This window comes from Lepus europaeus, chromosome 5 (assembly GCF_033115175.1).
Source record: "Lepus europaeus isolate LE1 chromosome 5, mLepTim1.pri, whole genome shotgun sequence".
Lineage (NCBI taxonomy): Eukaryota > Metazoa > Chordata > Mammalia > Lagomorpha > Leporidae > Lepus > Lepus europaeus.
Window position 1 is genome coordinate 4,677,734 of NC_084831.1, and position 18,532 is coordinate 4,696,265.

At 54.1% G+C, this 18,532-nt stretch overlaps 1 protein-coding gene across 1 annotated transcript in view; it reads left to right on the plus strand.

Annotated features, from left to right (window-relative positions):
* The first annotated feature begins 10,973 nt into the window (after positions 1-10,973).
* PER3 (period circadian regulator 3) overlaps positions 10,974-18,532 on the plus strand; it is a 30,726-nt gene continuing 23,167 nt past the window's right edge. The window contains 6 exon segments of the mRNA XM_062193845.1: positions 10,974-10,995; positions 11,205-11,270; positions 11,273-11,323; positions 16,600-16,709; positions 18,135-18,192; positions 18,195-18,263. Coding sequence (XP_062049829.1) covers positions 10,974-10,995; positions 11,205-11,270; positions 11,273-11,323; positions 16,600-16,709; positions 18,135-18,192; positions 18,195-18,263 — 376 coding nt within the window.

Consider the following 18,532-nt stretch of genomic DNA (forward strand, 5'->3'; position numbering starts at 1 on the left):
AAACACTTCATAATAAATATACCACCTATGGTAACTTTGAAATAAATGTTGACATGGTCACAGACTTGAAAACCTGGCACTTAGAGGGTTAAGTTCCTGAAAATGGATTGGATTTGATAAGGCTGCGTCCACCCAGCCAGGTTCCCAGCAGGTCCAGGCGCGCGCACAGACGGCCACAGCCCTGCGAGACCCAGGCCCCTCCCCCCGGGAGCCACGCCCCTTCGCCCTCTCCCTCGCCCGCCTCTCGTGCAGGCCGCGCCGGCCCCGCCCACCTGGTGACGGACAGCTCCGGAGCCTTACGACTGCCTCGCTGGCCCAGAGGCCCCGCCCCCTCGGTGGTCACGCCGTTCCCGCCCACGCCCCGGGCCTGCCGGAATCAGCCGAGGATTGGCCGCGCGCCGGCCTCCGTCACGTAACGCTCTGGGGTCTTCGTCCCCGCCCACTTGCCTGCGGTTACGTAACCCGGGTGCTCCGGCTCGGGCCCCGCCCCCGGACCAATGGAATCTCGCGGAGCCGGAGGCGGCGGCCAATCGCGTGGCCGGGTCGGTCGCGGGGTGCGCGGGGGCGCGGCGCCGGCAACTTGCCAGCACGCGGCGGGCCTGGGCACTGCGCGCGGCGTGGCCGCGGGCGGAGGCGCCGGTGCGTGCTGGGGGCCTCCGCTCCGCGCTGATGCCCCCTGAGCTGGCCTCAGCCGGCCCCAGTTCTCGGCGTACGCCCACCTTCCAGGGTGGAGCGTGGGAAAGTGGGGTGGTGGGGCCAGCGCGCCGTTCGGCCTCGAGCGGCCGTCCCCCCGTGGGCCAGGGCGCCGCGAGTGGAGAAGCCGGCTGGGAAATGCGGGGAGCAGAGCCGCCCGCGATGCTGGGAGTGGCGCGGGGCGGGGAGCCGGGGCCCCCAAGTGCCCGCAGCAGGGGCCGCCACAGCTGATGCTTCTGCCCCTGTTGCCGGGGTCCGGGGCTCTAGGAGCGAGAGGCAGGGCGGCCGCAGGACCCCCTCGGCCCCCGCCCCCAGTGTCGTGGGCCTGGGTCGGTCCCCGTGGGGCTGGCGGGCGTCAGCCGCCGAGGACGCGCCTGTCGTGTGTCGCCGCCCAGGGTTCGGGAGAGGCGCGGCGGCCGGGCTGGAGGTCCAGTCAGGCCCTGCTTGGGCAGCGTCCTCGGGGTCCCGGGTGACGGCCGCCGATGGATCCTCGGATCCCCGCGCCAAGCGCACCAAGCAGAGCTGACCAAAATGCAGTGCAGTTCCCGCAGCGAGTCCGTGGTCCTGAGGGGGAAGCCAGGCGGCCGCCGGGCCACGTGCGTCCGTGGCTCAGCCCACGGGGGTTTTCTGGGTTCGCGGGCCGGACGGGGCCCCTGAGGCGGCCCGGGAGCGCGCGGTCCGCAGGAACTGGCCGCCGTGAAGGCAGAACCGCTTCCCGGCAAGCGGCGGGGACGCCCGCGGCCCGCGGCCCGCGGACCTCGGCCACGCTGTGGGGATGGCCACGCTGTGGGGATGGCCACGCGGTGAGAACGCCCGCGGACCTCGGCCACGCCATGGGGACGCCCGTGGACCTCGCCCCGCGCCTCGGCCATGCTGTGGGGCGCCCGCGGCCTTTCCTCTCGGTGCCGGGTTTTTCGGTGGAGGCTGAAGGTTTCAGTGGCCACCGCTGGAGGTGGAAGGCATTTTGTTTCTTTCCCTCCCTTGGCCACGCATCTTCCACGCGTGCGGTGGCCGCAGCACCCTGCCTTCTCTCACATCCAGGGGCGCACATTGCGGAACACCTCCCTCATCTGAGCGCAGCACTCGGGCCATCTTCCATTGCCGTCCCAGGCCACAGCAGAGAGCTGGATCAGAAGTGGAGCAGCCAGGACTCGAACCGGCGCCCATATGGGATCCCAGCGCTGCCACAGCTCCAGCCCCTCCCCACCTTTCAAAAATAGAGATTTCTCTTCCTCCTTCCTCAGCACATGTTTTCAACATTTAATTGTCTCTGTTTCTCTGGTCTCATTAATGGTTTGTTCATCCTGTAGACGTTTATTCCACAGCCAATCACTAAGCATCAGGAGCTGTTGTAGGTGCTGGGATGGCTGTGACGGGGACAGGCGGCTGTGCTAAGTCATGGCAGGACTGACGGGGACAGGTGGCTGTTGTGTCGTGGTGCAACTGACAGGGGACGGTGTTCGCTGGCTCTTTCATGTTCAGCCCTGGTGTTTGGCCTTTAGTATCGCCTCTGTAGGCTCTGCTGTGTCTTTTCAGGCTTCTTGTCTTTGCGGAGTATTTTTTGCCGTGTTTGCCTGTCGTATGAAAGCTTGGTGTTCCCCAGAGTTGGTGTCTTGTGGGCCCTGGTGGTTCACTTATTCCACAGCAATGTGATGTGCATGTACTTTACTCCTCATAAGGCACTCCTGCCTGACAGATCTCGAAGATTCAGACTTCGCCGAGGGCGAGGTTCCTGAGCTGCACGCCTGCTGCGGCCGCCTCCCCTCCCTTTGAGCCCAGCTAGAACACATTTCCCCTTCACCCTGGTGGAGCAAACCCCATGGAAGGGTCTGATCCCTGAGAAGCAGGCATCCCCTGTGCACAGCGAGGCGAGGACGTGAACACTGGGCTCCCATCTGCGTCTGCACTGAGTGGTCTGGCCCAGGTGTTGGGCCTTTGGCGACGACAGTTGGTGCCCAGGCACCTGCGGGGATGTGTGAGTGGAGTAAGTTTGGGTTCCAGTCCTGATTCTTCATGCGCCTTTCCTTAGAGGTGCAAAGACCTGGCCTTCCTCGGGGTTTTGGTTCTGTAGGATTCTCCCTGTGTGCATTTTTGAAAGTTCCTGTAGCTGAAGACTTCACACTCTGGTGCGCAAGTTCCCACAGATACATCATGCGCGGAGCTCTACCACAGTCAGTGCAGTCAGCAAGCACTCGGGGAGGGGCTCAGCCCTCTCACTCGCCCCTGTGATAGGAAGATTGATTTCTGAGTTGCCACCTCATTGGTCAATGAACTTGATACAAAAAGCAGTAAAACTGATACAAACCGTTGACATGAGGGCCGTGAGGAAGTATTAGTGATGGCACTGGGAAGTTGGGACCTGAGGAGACTCGAAGTGATCGTCATTTAATTTAGGAACACAACTTTTGGAAATTTATCCAAGGCAAGAATGTAAAATGAACAAAGAGGTGGAAGATACGTATCATGTAGTGAGAAGCTGAAAATCATCTCAATTCCCAGTGTTTGAGAAACACCCAGGCCGTTAGGATGGAATAGACTGTTCCCACCAAGACAGCCGTAGAGGTCATCACGTGGAGATTGTGGGAACATGGGCAGGACCACAGGAAACCCTGACTGAAGGTTCCTGGTCCGGGTGCCTGGTGCTGGAGATGGTTCAGATTTCATAGGGTTCTCTGAGGGGCGGGGCAGTCTTTGGGGACATACATCAGTTGAGCATCCATAATCCAAAATCCGAAATACTCCAGAATCCGAAGCTTCATTTTGGAACATCTCGGATTTCAGATTTGCGAATGAGAAATTCTCAGTCTATAATCAGGGGAGGATCAATCAGATGCTCTCCCTGTCTCTCCTGAGCTCTCCCGTGGGAACACAGAAGCCCTCAGACAATGCAGGCATGTGACTCGATTTCAAAGGGAGGAAGAAGAGTACTATCTTAAGCAAGAGTACCTCTCTCTCCTAAGAGAGACAGGCGCTGTGATGTGGTGGATTAAGCTGCTTCTGACCCGGCTCCCTGCTCACGCACTGGGAGGCAGCAGAGGGTGGCTCAAGCACTTGGGCCCCTGCCACCCACATGGGAAACCGAGATGGAGTTTGGGCCTCCGGGCTTCTGCCTGGCCCAGACCCAGCTGTTGGGGCCCTTTGGGGAATGAACCAGTCGATGGAATATCTCCCTCTCCCTGTCTCTCTCTGCCTTTGAAATAAATAAATAAATCTTCGCAAAGTAAAAGATGGTTTGTTGGTAACAGTGCAGGATTGTTCCACTGAGCAAGAGCCGGGCGGGGGGCGGGGAGGGGGGTGAGTGACAGTCTGTCTTTGTCTTAGCAGTGTCCCGTCATGAAGATGCTCCCGGGAAACTCCTTTTCTGCAGGATCTGGTACATACAGGGGCTCGTAAAGGCCGGAAACAGTGGGCTATGCTCTGATTTATTTTATTTAATTAATTAATTTTTTTAGTGCTTATTTGTATTCAGCTGGGTTCTGTTTTGGATACAGGAGCACAAGATGATCCTTGCTACAAGGAGTGTGTAGTGCTTTGACTGAGGAGAGCAAAAAAGTTAATGGGACAGGAAAAAGGAACCACAAAGATCCTTCTTAACCGGAGGGCCAGGTCCCGGGCTGGGGATATAAAATGACCATTGTCTGGGCTCCTCTTTTTCAGTCACATGATTGGTTTTTAAATTTCTAAAGAAGGATATTTCTGGGGGGTGGGGAGAGGCGAAAAGGCCTGGAGAGAGTGAACTAGGGGACGGACGAGGGACACAATTTCAACAGTAGTTGGTTTCTGACTGGGGCACTAGAGATGGTTTTTTCATTTTCCGAATTTACTGCAATGTGGTAGTCACTTTCACAGTAAAACGAAAAAAACACTTCTAAGTGAAATCCTTGTTAGTGGTGAAATTACTTGGTGCTCTAGATATTTGGAAAAGAGAGGAATCCTTGTCGTGGGCGAGTTGGGTTCTCCATGGTCGAGGAGACTTGAGCTGATGTTACCCACTGGGGAAGCCAAGCTGGTGGGAGGGCCTGTGCCAGGTCTGGGGCCGTTCAGAGTCCTCATTTGTTAGGGCCTTGGGACAAAGGCTGACGTGTAGGAAGAGAGAGAGAGTGTATGTGTGTGTGTGTGAGAGCGAGCGAGCGAGCGAGCGAGCTGTTGCTAGGCATGGTTTCTGAGCCAGGCATTGTTAGAGTGCTGGAATCAAAACAAAGCCGTTGCCCTCATAGACTTTAACTTCTATGGGAAGGAGCCTGGAGGTATCCACACGTGTGTGTGTGCGCGCGCGCACACACATGCATTTGTTGGTAAAGCAGAGGGAGGGGTGCTGGGCAGGGCAGACTCTGCGGCTGTGTTTGGGGCCGCTCGCCTGCTCTCTGTTGGCTGTGGCAGAGTACCTGAGACGGGGTACTTGGAAGGAAAGCAGGCCATGGACGTCCACAGAGCATGGGGCTGTCGTCTGCTCAGCCTCTGGCGAGTGTCTCATGGCAAAGGTCAAGCAGGCACCTGCAGAGGCAGGAGGGCAGGGGAGGCCTGATGCTCTGTAGCAGCTCTCACGAGAGCGACATCATCTGTCCACGAGGGAGGAGCACTGTGACCCTGACACAGGCCCTGACGGCTGTCCTCTCCCCCGCCCCACGCGCATTGCTGTTCGGTTTCAGCTCAAATCATCACATTTTGATATTGAGGAACTTGTCTCTTAAAAAGCCGAATGGGGCCAGTGGGCGTTTGGATGCCTGCATCCTATATCAGAGTGCTTGGGTTCAAGTTTCAGCTTCACCTCCAATCCAGCTCCCTGTTCATGGGAGGCAGCAGATGGTGGCTTAAGTATTTGGGTCCTTGCCACCCTTGGGGATACCTGGATTGACTTCTCCACTCCTGCCTTTAGCCTGGCCCAGCCCCAGCAGCTGGGGGCATTTGAGAAGTGAACCAGTAGGTAGAAGATCTCTGCCTTTCAAATAAAATAAATTTTTTTAAAAATTTAGTTTTTAAATTATAAATATTTTATAAACCATGAGAACCAGATATTTGAAGGAAGAGAACAAGCCCCACAGGTGTCTGAGAGATAGGCAGTCTCTAAGGAAGTGTGTTGCAGGCCCTGTGGTGGTGGGGGCCTGACTTGGAGGAGTGACAGGACAGCCAGTGTGGGTGGTGGGAAAAGGGGAGGAGGAGGAAGCAGGCACCAGACCATAAGCTTTGCCTCCTGCATGAGATGTTTGTTCAGGTTAATCGCTTTATGTTCAAATTTTTTTACTTTGGGAGCTTTATAACACGTAAGTGCAGCAAATAGTGTAAAGATCCAACATGTTCTTAGCACCCAGCTCTCCTAATTTTAACCCAGCTCTGTCCCGTCACCTGCTCCCCGGCTTCCCTCTCTCAAGTTACTCTGCAGCCAGCTGTAGCTCTCGTGTTACCTCCTCCGCTGCTGTCTCAGACAGAGTTCTCGTTCATCTTCGTACGACAGTCATCCTGGCTGTGGCCAGTGGCAGTGCCTTCGGTCTGTGCCTGTGCTCTCTTGAGTCCCCCAGGGCTTGAGTCCCTCATCTCAGGACTCATCCTCATCTCAGACGTTTCTCTCCCCAGATGTGGAGTCACTGTGTCCCCGAGGGCCCCTGGTTCCTGGAGTGGGAGTCGGTGTTAGCGTTCGGAGACCAAGGCTGGGTGGTCAGCCTAGTTACTGCTGTGAGGTTGTCTGCTTCCGGGAGTTTCCAGTGGGCAGAGATAAAAATTCTCATTTTGTAGAAAGAAAACTTGGTTTTCTTGGAAGGGGCTGTGTTGGCCGCCCCTACTGTAGAGGGATCAGAGGGTGGGCAGGGGCAGCAGTCAGCCATTGGAATGAGACATGTGAGGTATGGTAAGTCTGGACCCGGTGTCTTGGTGGAGGTAGAAATGTTTGGACATTCTGGATCCTTTTAAAGGGACAAAGCATATTAGTGGACTAGACTTGGGCTATGACATGAGTCACAGACAACAGCAGAGCGCGTGGCTGGAGTTGTCATGTGCTGGAGTGAAGGGGAGGGGAAGAGTGAGCATAGTGTTCGCTCAGAGCGGTCAGGTGGGAGCGCAGCTGGAGCTCTGCCTCCAGACTCTGGGCCCGAGGGGGACCTCCAGGGTAGCCTTACTGTTTAGGCCAGCAGGTGTGCTCACAGGAAGAGGAGAGAGGCCAGCAGCATTGTGGCTGCTTCGGGAAGTGCGTAGAAGGCTCCCTTCTCAGTGCCACGGGAAGCGAGCTCACAGCCAGGAAGTGGAGGAGGGGAAGGGCAGGAAGGGAACCGGAGCTGACTAGACACAGCTGGGCCACGTGGGCAGTGCCAGACTCGCCAGGGATCCTTAGTCGTGAATTTAAATGGGGCAGGAGAGTGAAGGCAGGCATGGTGGAAATCGGGAGCCTGAATTCAGGCCTGGACATTCTGACCCCATGGGGACAGTGGCGTACCCACCTGCCTGTGTCCCGTGGGCAGCTGCAGGGAGCATCCTGGGTGGTCAGTCAGGGCTGCCGCGCCCCGAGGTCCTTGTGAAGACCAGAAAGGGGCTCCCAGGGCCGGGGCTGGGAGACTGGATCTCAGCCCTAAGGAGGCAGCGCAGCTGGGGACCAACGCGGTTCCGTGCAGGAGGGGCTGCAGGGAGCTGGTTTGGGGGACCTGCTCGCAAGGGACCCAGTTTTTGTCCTATGGACTTGACACGGACATATGTATTAGTCAAGACAGGCGTGCCTGTCTCTCGTCCAGGCGTCGGGGGGAGTCAGGGAGCGTGGTGCCTGGGCAGCATGGGGGGGGAGTCAGGGAGCGTGGTGCCTGGGCTGTGTGTGGGGGGTGTCAGGGAGCGTGGTGCCTGGGCTGCGTGGGGGGGGTGTCAGGGAGCATGGCGGGGGGGGGAGTCAGGGAGCGTGGTGCCTGGGCAGCGTGGGAGGGAGTCAGGGAGCGTGGTGCCTGGGCAGCGTGGGGGGGTGTCAGGGAGCATCGGGGGGGGGGGGGGAGTCAGGGAGCGTGGTGCCTGGGCAGCGTCGGGGGGAGTCAGGGAGCATCGGTGGGGGGGGAGTCAGGGAGCGTGGTGCTTGGGCAGCGTCGGGGGGAGTCAGGGAGCGTGGTGCCTGGGCAGCGTGGGGGGGAGTCAGGGAGTGTGGTGCCTGGGCAGCGTCGGGGGGAGTCAGGGAGCGTGGTGCCTGGGCAGCGTGGGGGGGAGTCAGGGAGTGTGGTGCCTGTGCAGCGTGGGGGGGAGTCAGGGAGTGTGGTACCTGGGCTGCGTGGGGGGGGAGTCAGGGAGCATGGTGCCTGGGCAGCGTCGGGGGGAGTCAGGGAGCGTGGTGGGGGGAGTCAGGGAGCGTGGTGCCTGGGCAGTGTGTGTGGGGGGGAGTCAGGGAGCGTGGGGGGGAGTCAGGGAGCATGGTGCCTGGGCAGCGTAGGGGGAAGTCAGGGAGCATGGGGGGGGAGTCAGGGAGCGTGGTGCCTGGGCAGCGTGGGGGGAAGTCAGGGAGCGTGGTGCCTGGGCAGCGTGGGGGGAAGTCAGGGAGCGTGGTGCCTGGGCAGCATGGCGGGGGGGGAGTCAGGGAGTGTGGGGGGGAGTCAGGGAGCATGGTACCTGGGCAGCATGGCGGGGGAGGAGTCAGGGAGCGTGGTGCCTGGGCTGCGTGGGGGGGAGTCAGGGAGCGTGGTGCTTGGGCTGTGTGTGGGGGGGAGTCAGGGAGCGTGGTGCCTGGGCCGCAGGTGCGAGTGACCAGTTCTGTCGTGATGGAGCTCACAGTAAGCTGAGCCAGTTGCCCGGTGAGTAAGGAGCGACACAATCTGACGTGTGCGTGTCTTAGATCGATGCCTCTCCCAGAAGTCACCAGCGAGATGATTCCCCAGCCTGTCTGACCAGGGCTTCTGGGACACAGCAGCCCTCCACTGACCATCTCTGGTCTCTGCAGTGGAGGTGCAGGCCGGGTCAGGAGAAGAGTTAGGCCCCGTCCCGGGCAACCCCTGCTCCGTCCACATCCTCAGCTCTGCCCAGCTAGAACCGGAGCCCTGCTGTCTGAGGGTGGTCGAGAAGCATCGCTCTGGGTACATGTGTGGGTCGAGGCCATTGGCTTTAGGCATGACATGGGGTTGTCCACCATCAGAGGGAAACACGGGCGGGCCCGTTCCCTGCACGCGTCGAGCAGAAGAGGGAGCTGGTGTCTCCCGCGTGGCTCTGATGCGCCGCGTGCCGCTAGCTGCTTCTCAGTATGTCCCTGTGTTGGCCTTGACTTCTTGCACAGTCCGTCTCCTTCACAGACAGCATGGCCGCATGGCCGACGTGGCCCGGGAGGCGTTTCTCCATGAGTGGCGTGTCCTGTGGACTTCTGCTTCTGTCTTGAGTGAAATAAGGGCCCTGGAATTGTCTCAGAGAGGGGCCACAAGAATGAGTTTTATTTTTGGAGTGTTTTGAACCCCCCTGAGTGAGAAGTCTTGTTAGACCCTTCTTCTACAAGCATTTCTGTCTCTGAACTCGTGTGTCGAGGCCGTGGCAGCTTCCTCGTGTTCCCAGGAGTTACAGTCAGTGCTGATGGAAAGTGACCGGCTTTCCTACAGCTTGTCTTACACAGAATCGCCCGACAGAAACACAGGGCTTACGGCGAAGGTGAGCTCGGGGACACAGCACTCAGAAACTGAATCTTACCTTGGAAGACAGGAACCCATAAAAAGGAGAGCCCAATTTTACAGGTGATAAAGGACTTAGACGTGCACACTGCCGTCGGTGTGGCTCCTAGCATGGGGTCAACGGACGCAGCAGGCGGGTGTTTGGGATGTGTGTATGGCCGCCTTCAGCTGCGTGCTGTTCTCTGTATTAAGTCTTCTTGCAGATGAAATCGCGTACGAGCAAATGGAATATCGGGGCGGACTACGCTTGGCTCATTGCCTCGCACCCTGAAGACTGCACGTCAGAGCACGCTGAGCATAGCACCGATCGTCCGGCTCATTACAGAAATAAAAACAGCCCATTCAGCACTGACATCTCAAATCCTTTTGTTTGTTGAGTTATACACAACACTAAATATGACCAAACTCTTTAGTTACTGCAGCTTGAAGCTTTTTTGAGGAGAAAATTAGCTGTTCAGTGAACACAGTTTAAAATTGACTTCAGGAGGCATTGCATTTTGACCTAATTAAAATGTAGTTAATAATGAAATTCCAGTCACTTAACTATCACTTTAGCTGCTTGAAGGCCAGACTCCTAGGTGAGATTTCCACCACTTCACATAGAGGTTTTATTCCCTAAGTATGTGAAACAGTTCGTTTTAAGTGGATGATTAATTAGATACTTGCCTTTAAATGGGTCATTCTGCTTTTTCATGGCTCCTCGAATCCCAGTGGACAAAATAATTTTTACCACAACACACACCCCAGGGTGTATTTTTCTTGAAGTAGATGAAAGGTCAGTGCTTCTGTAAGCCTAAAAGAAATTTGTTTTTAGAAACAAAGATATGAAGAGGTTTACGCTACATTCACATACTTGTCCATGTGTAGCTAAGATTATCCATTTGTCCGATTTTTATTATTTACATTGAAATTTATTTGTGTTGTTTAAATTTGTAGCATGTTGCATATTATGCTTCCCAAAGCTATTTGTAAATGGTATTTGATTTCACAGAAGTGTGCTTTCGGGCTCTCAGGGTCAGTTTGCAGAGAGCCTGTGTAGCAGCTGATTGGGCTCAGCCCAGGGCTAAGGTGGGTCCTCCAGCACCTGCTGCATCTGCTGCGGGACTCCCCCGGGCAAGCGCTTCTCAGGAGGACAGCTTTGTCTTCGGTAAGCTCGGTAATCTTAAATTTATTTAGTGTAAAGGATTGCTTTTTATTTTGAACTTATGTCCTTTCTGGTTTTGGGGTAGTCAAAGTAGAGAACAGTTGAAGCTTATTGCTGGTTTTCAGATGTCTTTGTTTGGAAGAGGTAAATGTTACCACCACCTCCGTATTCCCCATTTCTCCCTCCACATTTGTTTTAAAGTTGTGTTGACGCACTAAGGTAGAGGATCCAGGTGGTGGTATGCCATACCACAGATGAGGAGAGGCAGGAGGGTCAGCGTGCAGCCTGTCGGGCCCACTGCCACTCCTCCTGTCCAGCCTCTTCCCCCGGTGCAGGCACTCAGGCGCGGTGTTGCCTTTAGAGGTGCTTTGATGACACATTTGAGTAAAATGGTTTCGTATTTCAAATTCTGTAAAGAAGTATATTAATTCCTGGGTGAGTATACCACGCTTCTGTGTTGTGACTGTCCCCACAGCAGTGCCTTTGCTGGGCCAGCGATCCTCGCACACCACCCAGAGCACTGGCCTCTGATGCTGGCTGTGCACCAGACAGGCGAGGGCCTACGTGTTTGTGGGAGGAAGGTTTTCTTTACTTTAATTTTTCTCACTTTTTGTTCATTTCTCATTCTCTTAGCCAAATAAGTTATGGATCTAAACTGCTGAATAGTTGTTTCTTTTTTCAAAACTTACAAGTGTCTAAAAAGGACACCAGCAACCCAGGTCTGTGTTAACTAAATTCCATGTTTTCTCGTGATTCTCTAGTCTTCGAGTTTGCAGGCCGCCCTCCCTTTGAACGTTCACCCACCAGACTTTATACTCAGAATGGAGACCGCTCACCCTGGATTCCAGCTGCTGGAGCCACCAGGTTGCTTTCGCCATCGGTCAGCATAAGGCTCAAACGTGAGTCTGACCGCTTTCTGTGAAGACGGCTGTTGCTACGTGATGTCCTTAGCCGTTGACCGTCGCTCGAATGAGCGAAGTGCAGGTGTTTCCCAGTGCTTTTGGAACATAGCTGGACGTCTGCATCAAGAGCCTTAAAGGAGGCCAGCACCGTGGCTTAACAGGCTAATCCTCCCCCTTGCGGTGCCTGCACATCAGGTTCTAGTCCCGGCTGGGGCGCCAGATTCTGTCCCGGTTGCCCCTCTTCCAGGCCAGCTCTCTGCTGTGGCCCAGGAATGCAGTGGAGGATGGCCCAAGTGCTTGGGCCCTGAACCACATGGGAGACCAGGAGAAGCACCTGGCTCCTGGCTTCGGATCAGCACGATACGCCGGCCACGGCGGCCATTGGAGGGTGAACCAACGGCAAAAAGGAAGACCTTTCTGTCTCTCTCTCTCACTATCCACTCTGCCTGTTAAAAAAAAAAAAAAAAAAAAAAAAGCCTTAAAGGAAACCATTCCTAAGGTACCTTGAATGCCCATCAGAATTGAGCTCTGGCATATTTGTGGATGTGCTATATCGGTCAATAACATTTTTTTGGAGATTACAAAACATGGGGCAATATTTGACCCATTAGATATAAAGTACAGCATAAAAAATTATTTGTACCCATGATTATAATTGGGTTTAAAACATAAAAACGTAAACTGGGAAATGGAGAAAAGATTGAAAGGAAGTAAAATAGAAATGTTGGTCTGTGTGGGCAGTGGGATTCTTGTGGTGTAGCAGGTTAAATGCTACATGGGATGCCCGCATTCCATTTGGAAGCACCGGGGTTCAGTCCCAGCTACCCCACTTCTGATAGATATGGCTTCCAGCAAATGGGAGGCATTAGTGATGGCCCAAGTGGTTGGGCCCCTTGCACCCGCCCGGGAGACTCAGGTGGAGCTCCCAGCTCTGGCTTCAGCCTGACTCTCCTGGCTGTTGTGGGTGTTATGAGAGTGGACCAGAGTGGGCCCGTGGATGAAAGATCACTCTCCGTGTCTTTCTTTCTGCCTTTCAAGTAAATAATATTGTTTTAAAAATGCAGAAAATGTAGAAATCCAACTACGGGAACTTTCTTCATGGTCCCACTGCCCACGTGGAGCCAACATGTAGATCTTGCTTCCTTCCTGTCTTTTTCCCCATTCCACACTTTACATTTCTGTGTTTTAAACCTCGTTGTAATCATGGGTACAAATAATTATTTATGCTGTATTTTATATCTAATGGGTTCACATTGTCCCATCTTTTGTAATTCCAAATAAGATTTTATTTTATTATTTTTTTTTACAGGCAGAGTGGATAGTGAGAGAGAGAGAGAGACAGAGAGAAAAGTCTTCCTTTTTGCCGTTGGTTCACCCTCCAATGGCCGCTGTGGCCGGCGTATCGTGCTGATCCAAAGCCAGGAGCCAGGTGCTTCTCCTGGTCTCCCATGCGGGTGCAGGGCCCAAGGACTTGGGCATCCTCCACTGCCTTCCCGGGCCACAGCAGAGAGCTGGCCTGGAAGAGGGGCAACCGGGATAGAATCCGGTGCCCCAACCGGAACTAGAACCTGGTGTGCCAGCGCCTCAAGGCGGAGGATTAGCCTGTTAAGCCACAGCGCCGGCCCCCAAATAAGTTTTATTAATCAATGTAATAACACATCCGCAAATATTCCAGAGAAACTTTCCCAGGGATCACTTAGGGAGGAAGTTGAAACTGGAGACTACAACTAGGTTTTCTTGTTTCTTCCTGGTTCTGTTTGCTTTCAAAACAGCCTAATACTTCTCCGTTTTTAATGAAGGCTCCCTCTCTGCTGCCTACAGTTTGATTTCTGTAATTACTGATGTGAAGTACAGTTTTATCTTGGTGGAAATTTTCACAACTAGGAATCAGTAAGCCTCAACTTGAGCTGAAGAACAAAATCCAAATCCTTCTGAAAGTACATGGGATGCATTTATGCTGTGAATGTCTTGTACACATTTATGTGTTCATGGGCTTCTGCCGTGGACCAAGCACTGTGTGCTGAGTGCTTGAGACCCAGAAGTGAACCCTGCAGACAGAAGTGCCGGCTGGAGCGTGTGTGGTGTCGGGAAGCAGGGAAGGACAGGTAACAGGAGAAGCAGTCGGTGAGGTGCACGTGGTGCAGGTTGTGAAGTTACCATCAGCATGGGACGTACCTGGTGCTGCACTGGTGGCACCTGCCTGGGGCCCGGGCTGAGGCGCGATTCCACGGCTTGGCGCCATGCCGTCTCCATAGGGGGAGGTTTATTCCTGACCACTTTTGTGATGCTGCAACATCCTGTGATTCTCTGGTGATCATTTCTGCCTTGAGCTGCAGGCATCCATTGTGAGGAGCAGCAGCTGGCCTAGTGGCTGGAGGAGGCACTGGCTCCGGGGTCAGGCACGTGCTCCCCAGCCTGTCTCTGCAGCCGCTTGCTGGTGGTATACCTCCACAGCTCTCGGATCCCTGCCTCTCTGTGCGGGGGGAATACTGCCTTCAGGTGTGCGGCAGGGGCTCGGGCCCGCGACCTGTCTGACAACACACACCTCCTTATGGGCACTGCTCTGCCAAGGTCCGAGAGGCAGGATGGCCCCAGGCTGAGAGGCCTGGGCCCGGGAACCTCAACTGCGGTCCCTCCGTGAGTGCCAGGTGGGCCACCTGGAGAGGTGCTGGTTCAGGTGAGGGGATGCTGCTTGTAAAGCGCCCCCTGAGTGGCTGGGGAAGGGCAGTTCCTCCTCTCCTCTGTTGTCTTCTCTGTGGCCCGTCTGCCAGTCCCTGTGTCCACGAGTGTAAATGAGACCACGGCATGCTGGCAGCCTCACGTTGGCCGTGAGTGGGTGGGTGCAGAGCCATCCTCACTAGACAGCGTCAGTAATACTGCGCAGTGAATGTTAACTGCAGTTGGGCAAACTTAGGCTCTCTAAGATTCCTGCCATGGGCTGCTCAGTGAGTAAAAACTGGGGCCGGCGCTATGGCGTAGTGGGTAAAGGCACCACCTGCAGTGCTGGCATTCTGTATGGGCACCGGTTCAGGTCCCGGCTGCCCCTCTTCCGATCCAGCTCTCTGCTATGGCCTGGGAAAGCAGTAGAAGATGGCCCAAGTGCTTTGGCCCCTGCACCCACATGGGAGATTGGAGGAAGCTCCTGGCTTCAGATTGGTGCAGTTCTGGCCATTGTGGCCATTTGGGGAGCCAACCAGCAGATGGAATACCTCTCTCTCTCTCTCTCTCTCTCTCTCTCTCTCTCTGCCTCTGCCGCTCTAACTCTGCCTTTCAAATAAATAAATATTAAAAAAAAAAAAGATTCCTGCTGTGGGTTGCTGAGTTATTGAAAACTGGCAGTGGTTGAAGATCCTTTAGCAGCAAAGAGGTTAGCTCTTCGCTGGTTTGGATTTGTAATACCTCAGAGGGAAGAAATAGGAGAGAATTCCTGCCTGGAAACTGAAGAAGCCTGGTAATGTCTCACCTGTTTCCTCAGATCTCCCTCCCCAGGGAATGGGATTTGGTTTCATGTTTTCTATATTGGGATTCAGAGGCTTGCTTTATGAAGGCATAGAGTAATTCCTTTTTTCAAGTTCTTTCAATTGCTATTTATTGTCATGACTTTTTTTTCTTTTTTTTTTTTTTAAAGATTTTAATTTGAGAGGTAGAGTTACAGACAGAGAGAGGGAGAGATAGAGATCTTCTATTTGATGTTCACTCCCCAAATGGCCACAATAGCCAGAGCTGGACCAATCTGAAGCCAGGAGCCAAGAGCTTCTTCTGGGTCTCCCACACAGGTGCAGGGGCCCAACACTTGGGCCATCATCCACTGCTTTCCTAGGCCATAAGCAGAGAGCTGGATGGCAAGAGGAGCAACTGGGACTAGAACCGGTGCCCATACAGGATGCTGGCGCCGCAGGCGGAGACTTAACCTACTACGCCACAGCATCAGCCCCACACGTAGGGTTGTTCTGTGAACAGACTGTCATATCATGTGGGACTTGGTTGTGAATGAATTTTCAACGGCTTGACTTAGGCTGCGTGCAGTGTTTTGTAGGAGTGCAGTGAAAGAGGATGAAGAACTGCACACAACGATGACAAAGACACGATAGAATTACAAGAGCAAACTCGCAGACTTCTGTCGCAGGTAAACTGGGAGGTTTTAAATCAACAAGAGTGAAATTCCTGTAATTATGTGTTTTTAAAAAATATTTATTTATTTGAAAGGCAGAGTTACACAGAGACAGAGAGACAGCGAAGGAGGGGATCTTCCATCCACCTGTTCACTCCCAAATGGCTGCAACAGCCAGAGCTGGGCCAGTAGAAGCCAGGAGCATCTGCTGCTGCTTTCCCAGGCCATAGCAGAGTGCTGGATCAGGAGTGGAGCAGCCAGGACTCGAACTAGTGCCCATATGGGATGCTGGCACTGCAGGCAGTGGCTTTACCTGCTACGCCACAGCACCGGCCCCTGTAATTATGTTTCAACATTCAGTCTTAGGCAAGTCGCTCACAAAAATAAACCATAAGGTATGAGAAATCCTTACCTTCTACATTCTAGAAATTGTTGTCTTTATCTTTAATTTAAATCCTGTTCATTGTTTATCCTTTATCCTGTGTAGAATACACGGAGCACTTCAGTGAGAACACATTGTAAGACAGCAAACAGTCAAAGGGAGTGGCGGCGCAGGTTGCCTGTTCTGTGTGAGGAGACCTGATGGTCCCATGCCGGCAGTGCCCTCAGCATCAGGCTTTTTAAAATCCAGTTTTAAGGATGGGAGAAGGCAGATGGTGGGCCCTGAAGTCTTGATTACCATGAGGAAAGAGCAGTAAACTTAGCTGATGAACAGAAGTACCAGAAATGTTTCCACCCGGGATCCCCAGGGAGTGGCACCACGCGGAACAGCCGTCAGCCCAGGCGCTTGCAGGTCTCTCTCAGACTGCTCCAGCTCATGGACCCTGTGAAGTTCTTGAAAGAAGTATGGTCTGTATTTGATTTGTTCTTTGTATTCTAAAGTCAGCATAAAAAAACTAGTTTTCACGTTTTTAAAAATTAACTATACTGTGGTATTTTTAAAATTTGTCATTCCAGAAATTTCCTCCAAATTGAAAAAACAGGACTTTGCCTTCAGGGTTACTGAGCAGACAGAGGGAATGTCTGCGCTCTGCACATACCTGGCTGAGATTCCTGGGGACTTCAGTCTTGGTTTCTGGTTGTTTTAGATGAACTGTGAGGTGGAGAATGCCACTGTTTGGGTCACTGGCAACTGAAAACCAGCTCATGTGGGTGCTTCCAGCAGGTAGGGCAGCCTCGGGGGCAGTGGGTCTCAGGGGCAGCAGGTCAGCCTTGTGTCCTCCAGTGAGTCCAGCCTCCACAGGAGGGCATGGGTGTGAGCACCGGTGTTCCTGTGCAGGCGTCCTGTTCCCTGTGCGTCCTGCACATGGTCACGTCTCCCTGCGTGCTCCTGATTTGAAGACTTCATCTGAAAGTAGACATTTTAACCTATATATATATATATATATATATATAATATATATATATAAATATATATATATATATTTGTACAGGCAGAGTTAGACAGTGAGAGAGAGAGAGACAGAGAGGAAGGTCTTCCTTCCATTGGTTCACCCCCGCCAAATGGCTGCCACAGCTGGTGCGCTGCACCCATCTGAAGCCAGGAGCCAGGAGCTTCCTCCTGGTCTCCCATGCGGGTGCAGGGCCCAAGCACTTGGGCCATCCTCCACTGCCTTCCCAGGCCACAGCAGAGAGCTGGCCTGGAAGAGGGGCAACCGGGACAGAATCCAGCACCCCAACCGGGACTAGAACCCAGTGTGCCGGCGCCGCAGGCGAAGGATTAGCCTAGTGAGCCACGGCGCCGGCCATTAACCCATAATTTTTTTAAAGATTTATTTTACTTATTTGAAAGACAGAGTCACAGAGAGAGGTAGAGACAGAGAGAGAGGTCTTCCATCTGCTGGTTCACTCCCCAGATGGCCACAACGGCCTGAGCTGCGCCGATCCGATGCCAGGAGCCAGGAGCCTCCTCCAGGTCTCCCACGCAGGTGCAGGGGCCCAAGACTTGGATCATCTTCTACTGCTTTCCCAGGCCACAGCAGAGAGCTGGACTGGAAGAGGAGCAGCTGGGACTAGAACTGGCACCCATATGGGATGGCGGCACTTCAGGCCAGGGCTTTAACCTGCTGCGCCACAGCACCGACCCCTTTAACCCATATTTGTTTGAAAGTTGGTATTTGGATTAGTTATACGCTAAGAACAAGCTGATATGAACAGATGTTCTTGGTGTCCTGTCCATGCCAGTGTGCCATGGCAAGGGGCAAACTGGATTAAGCAGTTACTGTGCATGTAGTCATTCTGTCTCTGTAGAACCAACGTTAAAAGTATATGGTTGAGGCCGGCGCCTGGCTCACTTGGCTGATCCTCCGCAAGTGGCGCTGGCACCCCGGGTTCTGGTCCTGGTTGGGGCGCCGGATTCTATCCCGGTTGCCCCTCTTCCAGTCCAGCTCTCTGCTGTGGCCTGGGAGTGCAGTGGAGGATGGCCCAAGTGCTTGGGCCCTGCACCCACATAGGAGAACAGGAGAAGCACCTGGCTCCTGGCTTCGGATCATCGTGGTGTGCCGGCCACAGTGCGCCAGCTGCGGCGGCCATTGGAGGGTGAACCAACGGCAAAGGAAGACCTTTCTCTCTGTCTCTCTCACTGTCCACTCTGCCTGTCAAGAAAAAAAAAAGTGTATTGTTGATCCTTACTGTACACTTGTATAATTTTTGAGACTTAATTTTTACTCTTCCCTAAGCTGAACCTGCAGCAGGTCTACTCCAGAGTAAATGAAATTCAGAACCGTGGTCAGCAGCTCTCATTCAGTCCGCGACCAAACTGTCCATGCAGCCAGTGAGAGAGATGTGCACGGTGCCGCCTGGTGGTGGTGGTCGTGAGTCAGCAGCGCAGCCGGAGCCCCTGCAGGCACACGGGTGAGAGCTGTGAGCGGAAAGCCTTGGCCCTGGTGCTGGCTTTCACCTTTGTTTTCCCAGAGGGCAGGAGTACTATTACTATGATAGTAAAATTGATTAACTCCATAGTAAGTGGTAGCAGCAAACACTGCCCGGGAGCTCAGTGGGTCCAGAGTGTAGCTGCAGCTCGTGTCTACAGAATTCACGTTTCTGACAATACCAGCAAACACGGGGGTTGGCCTCC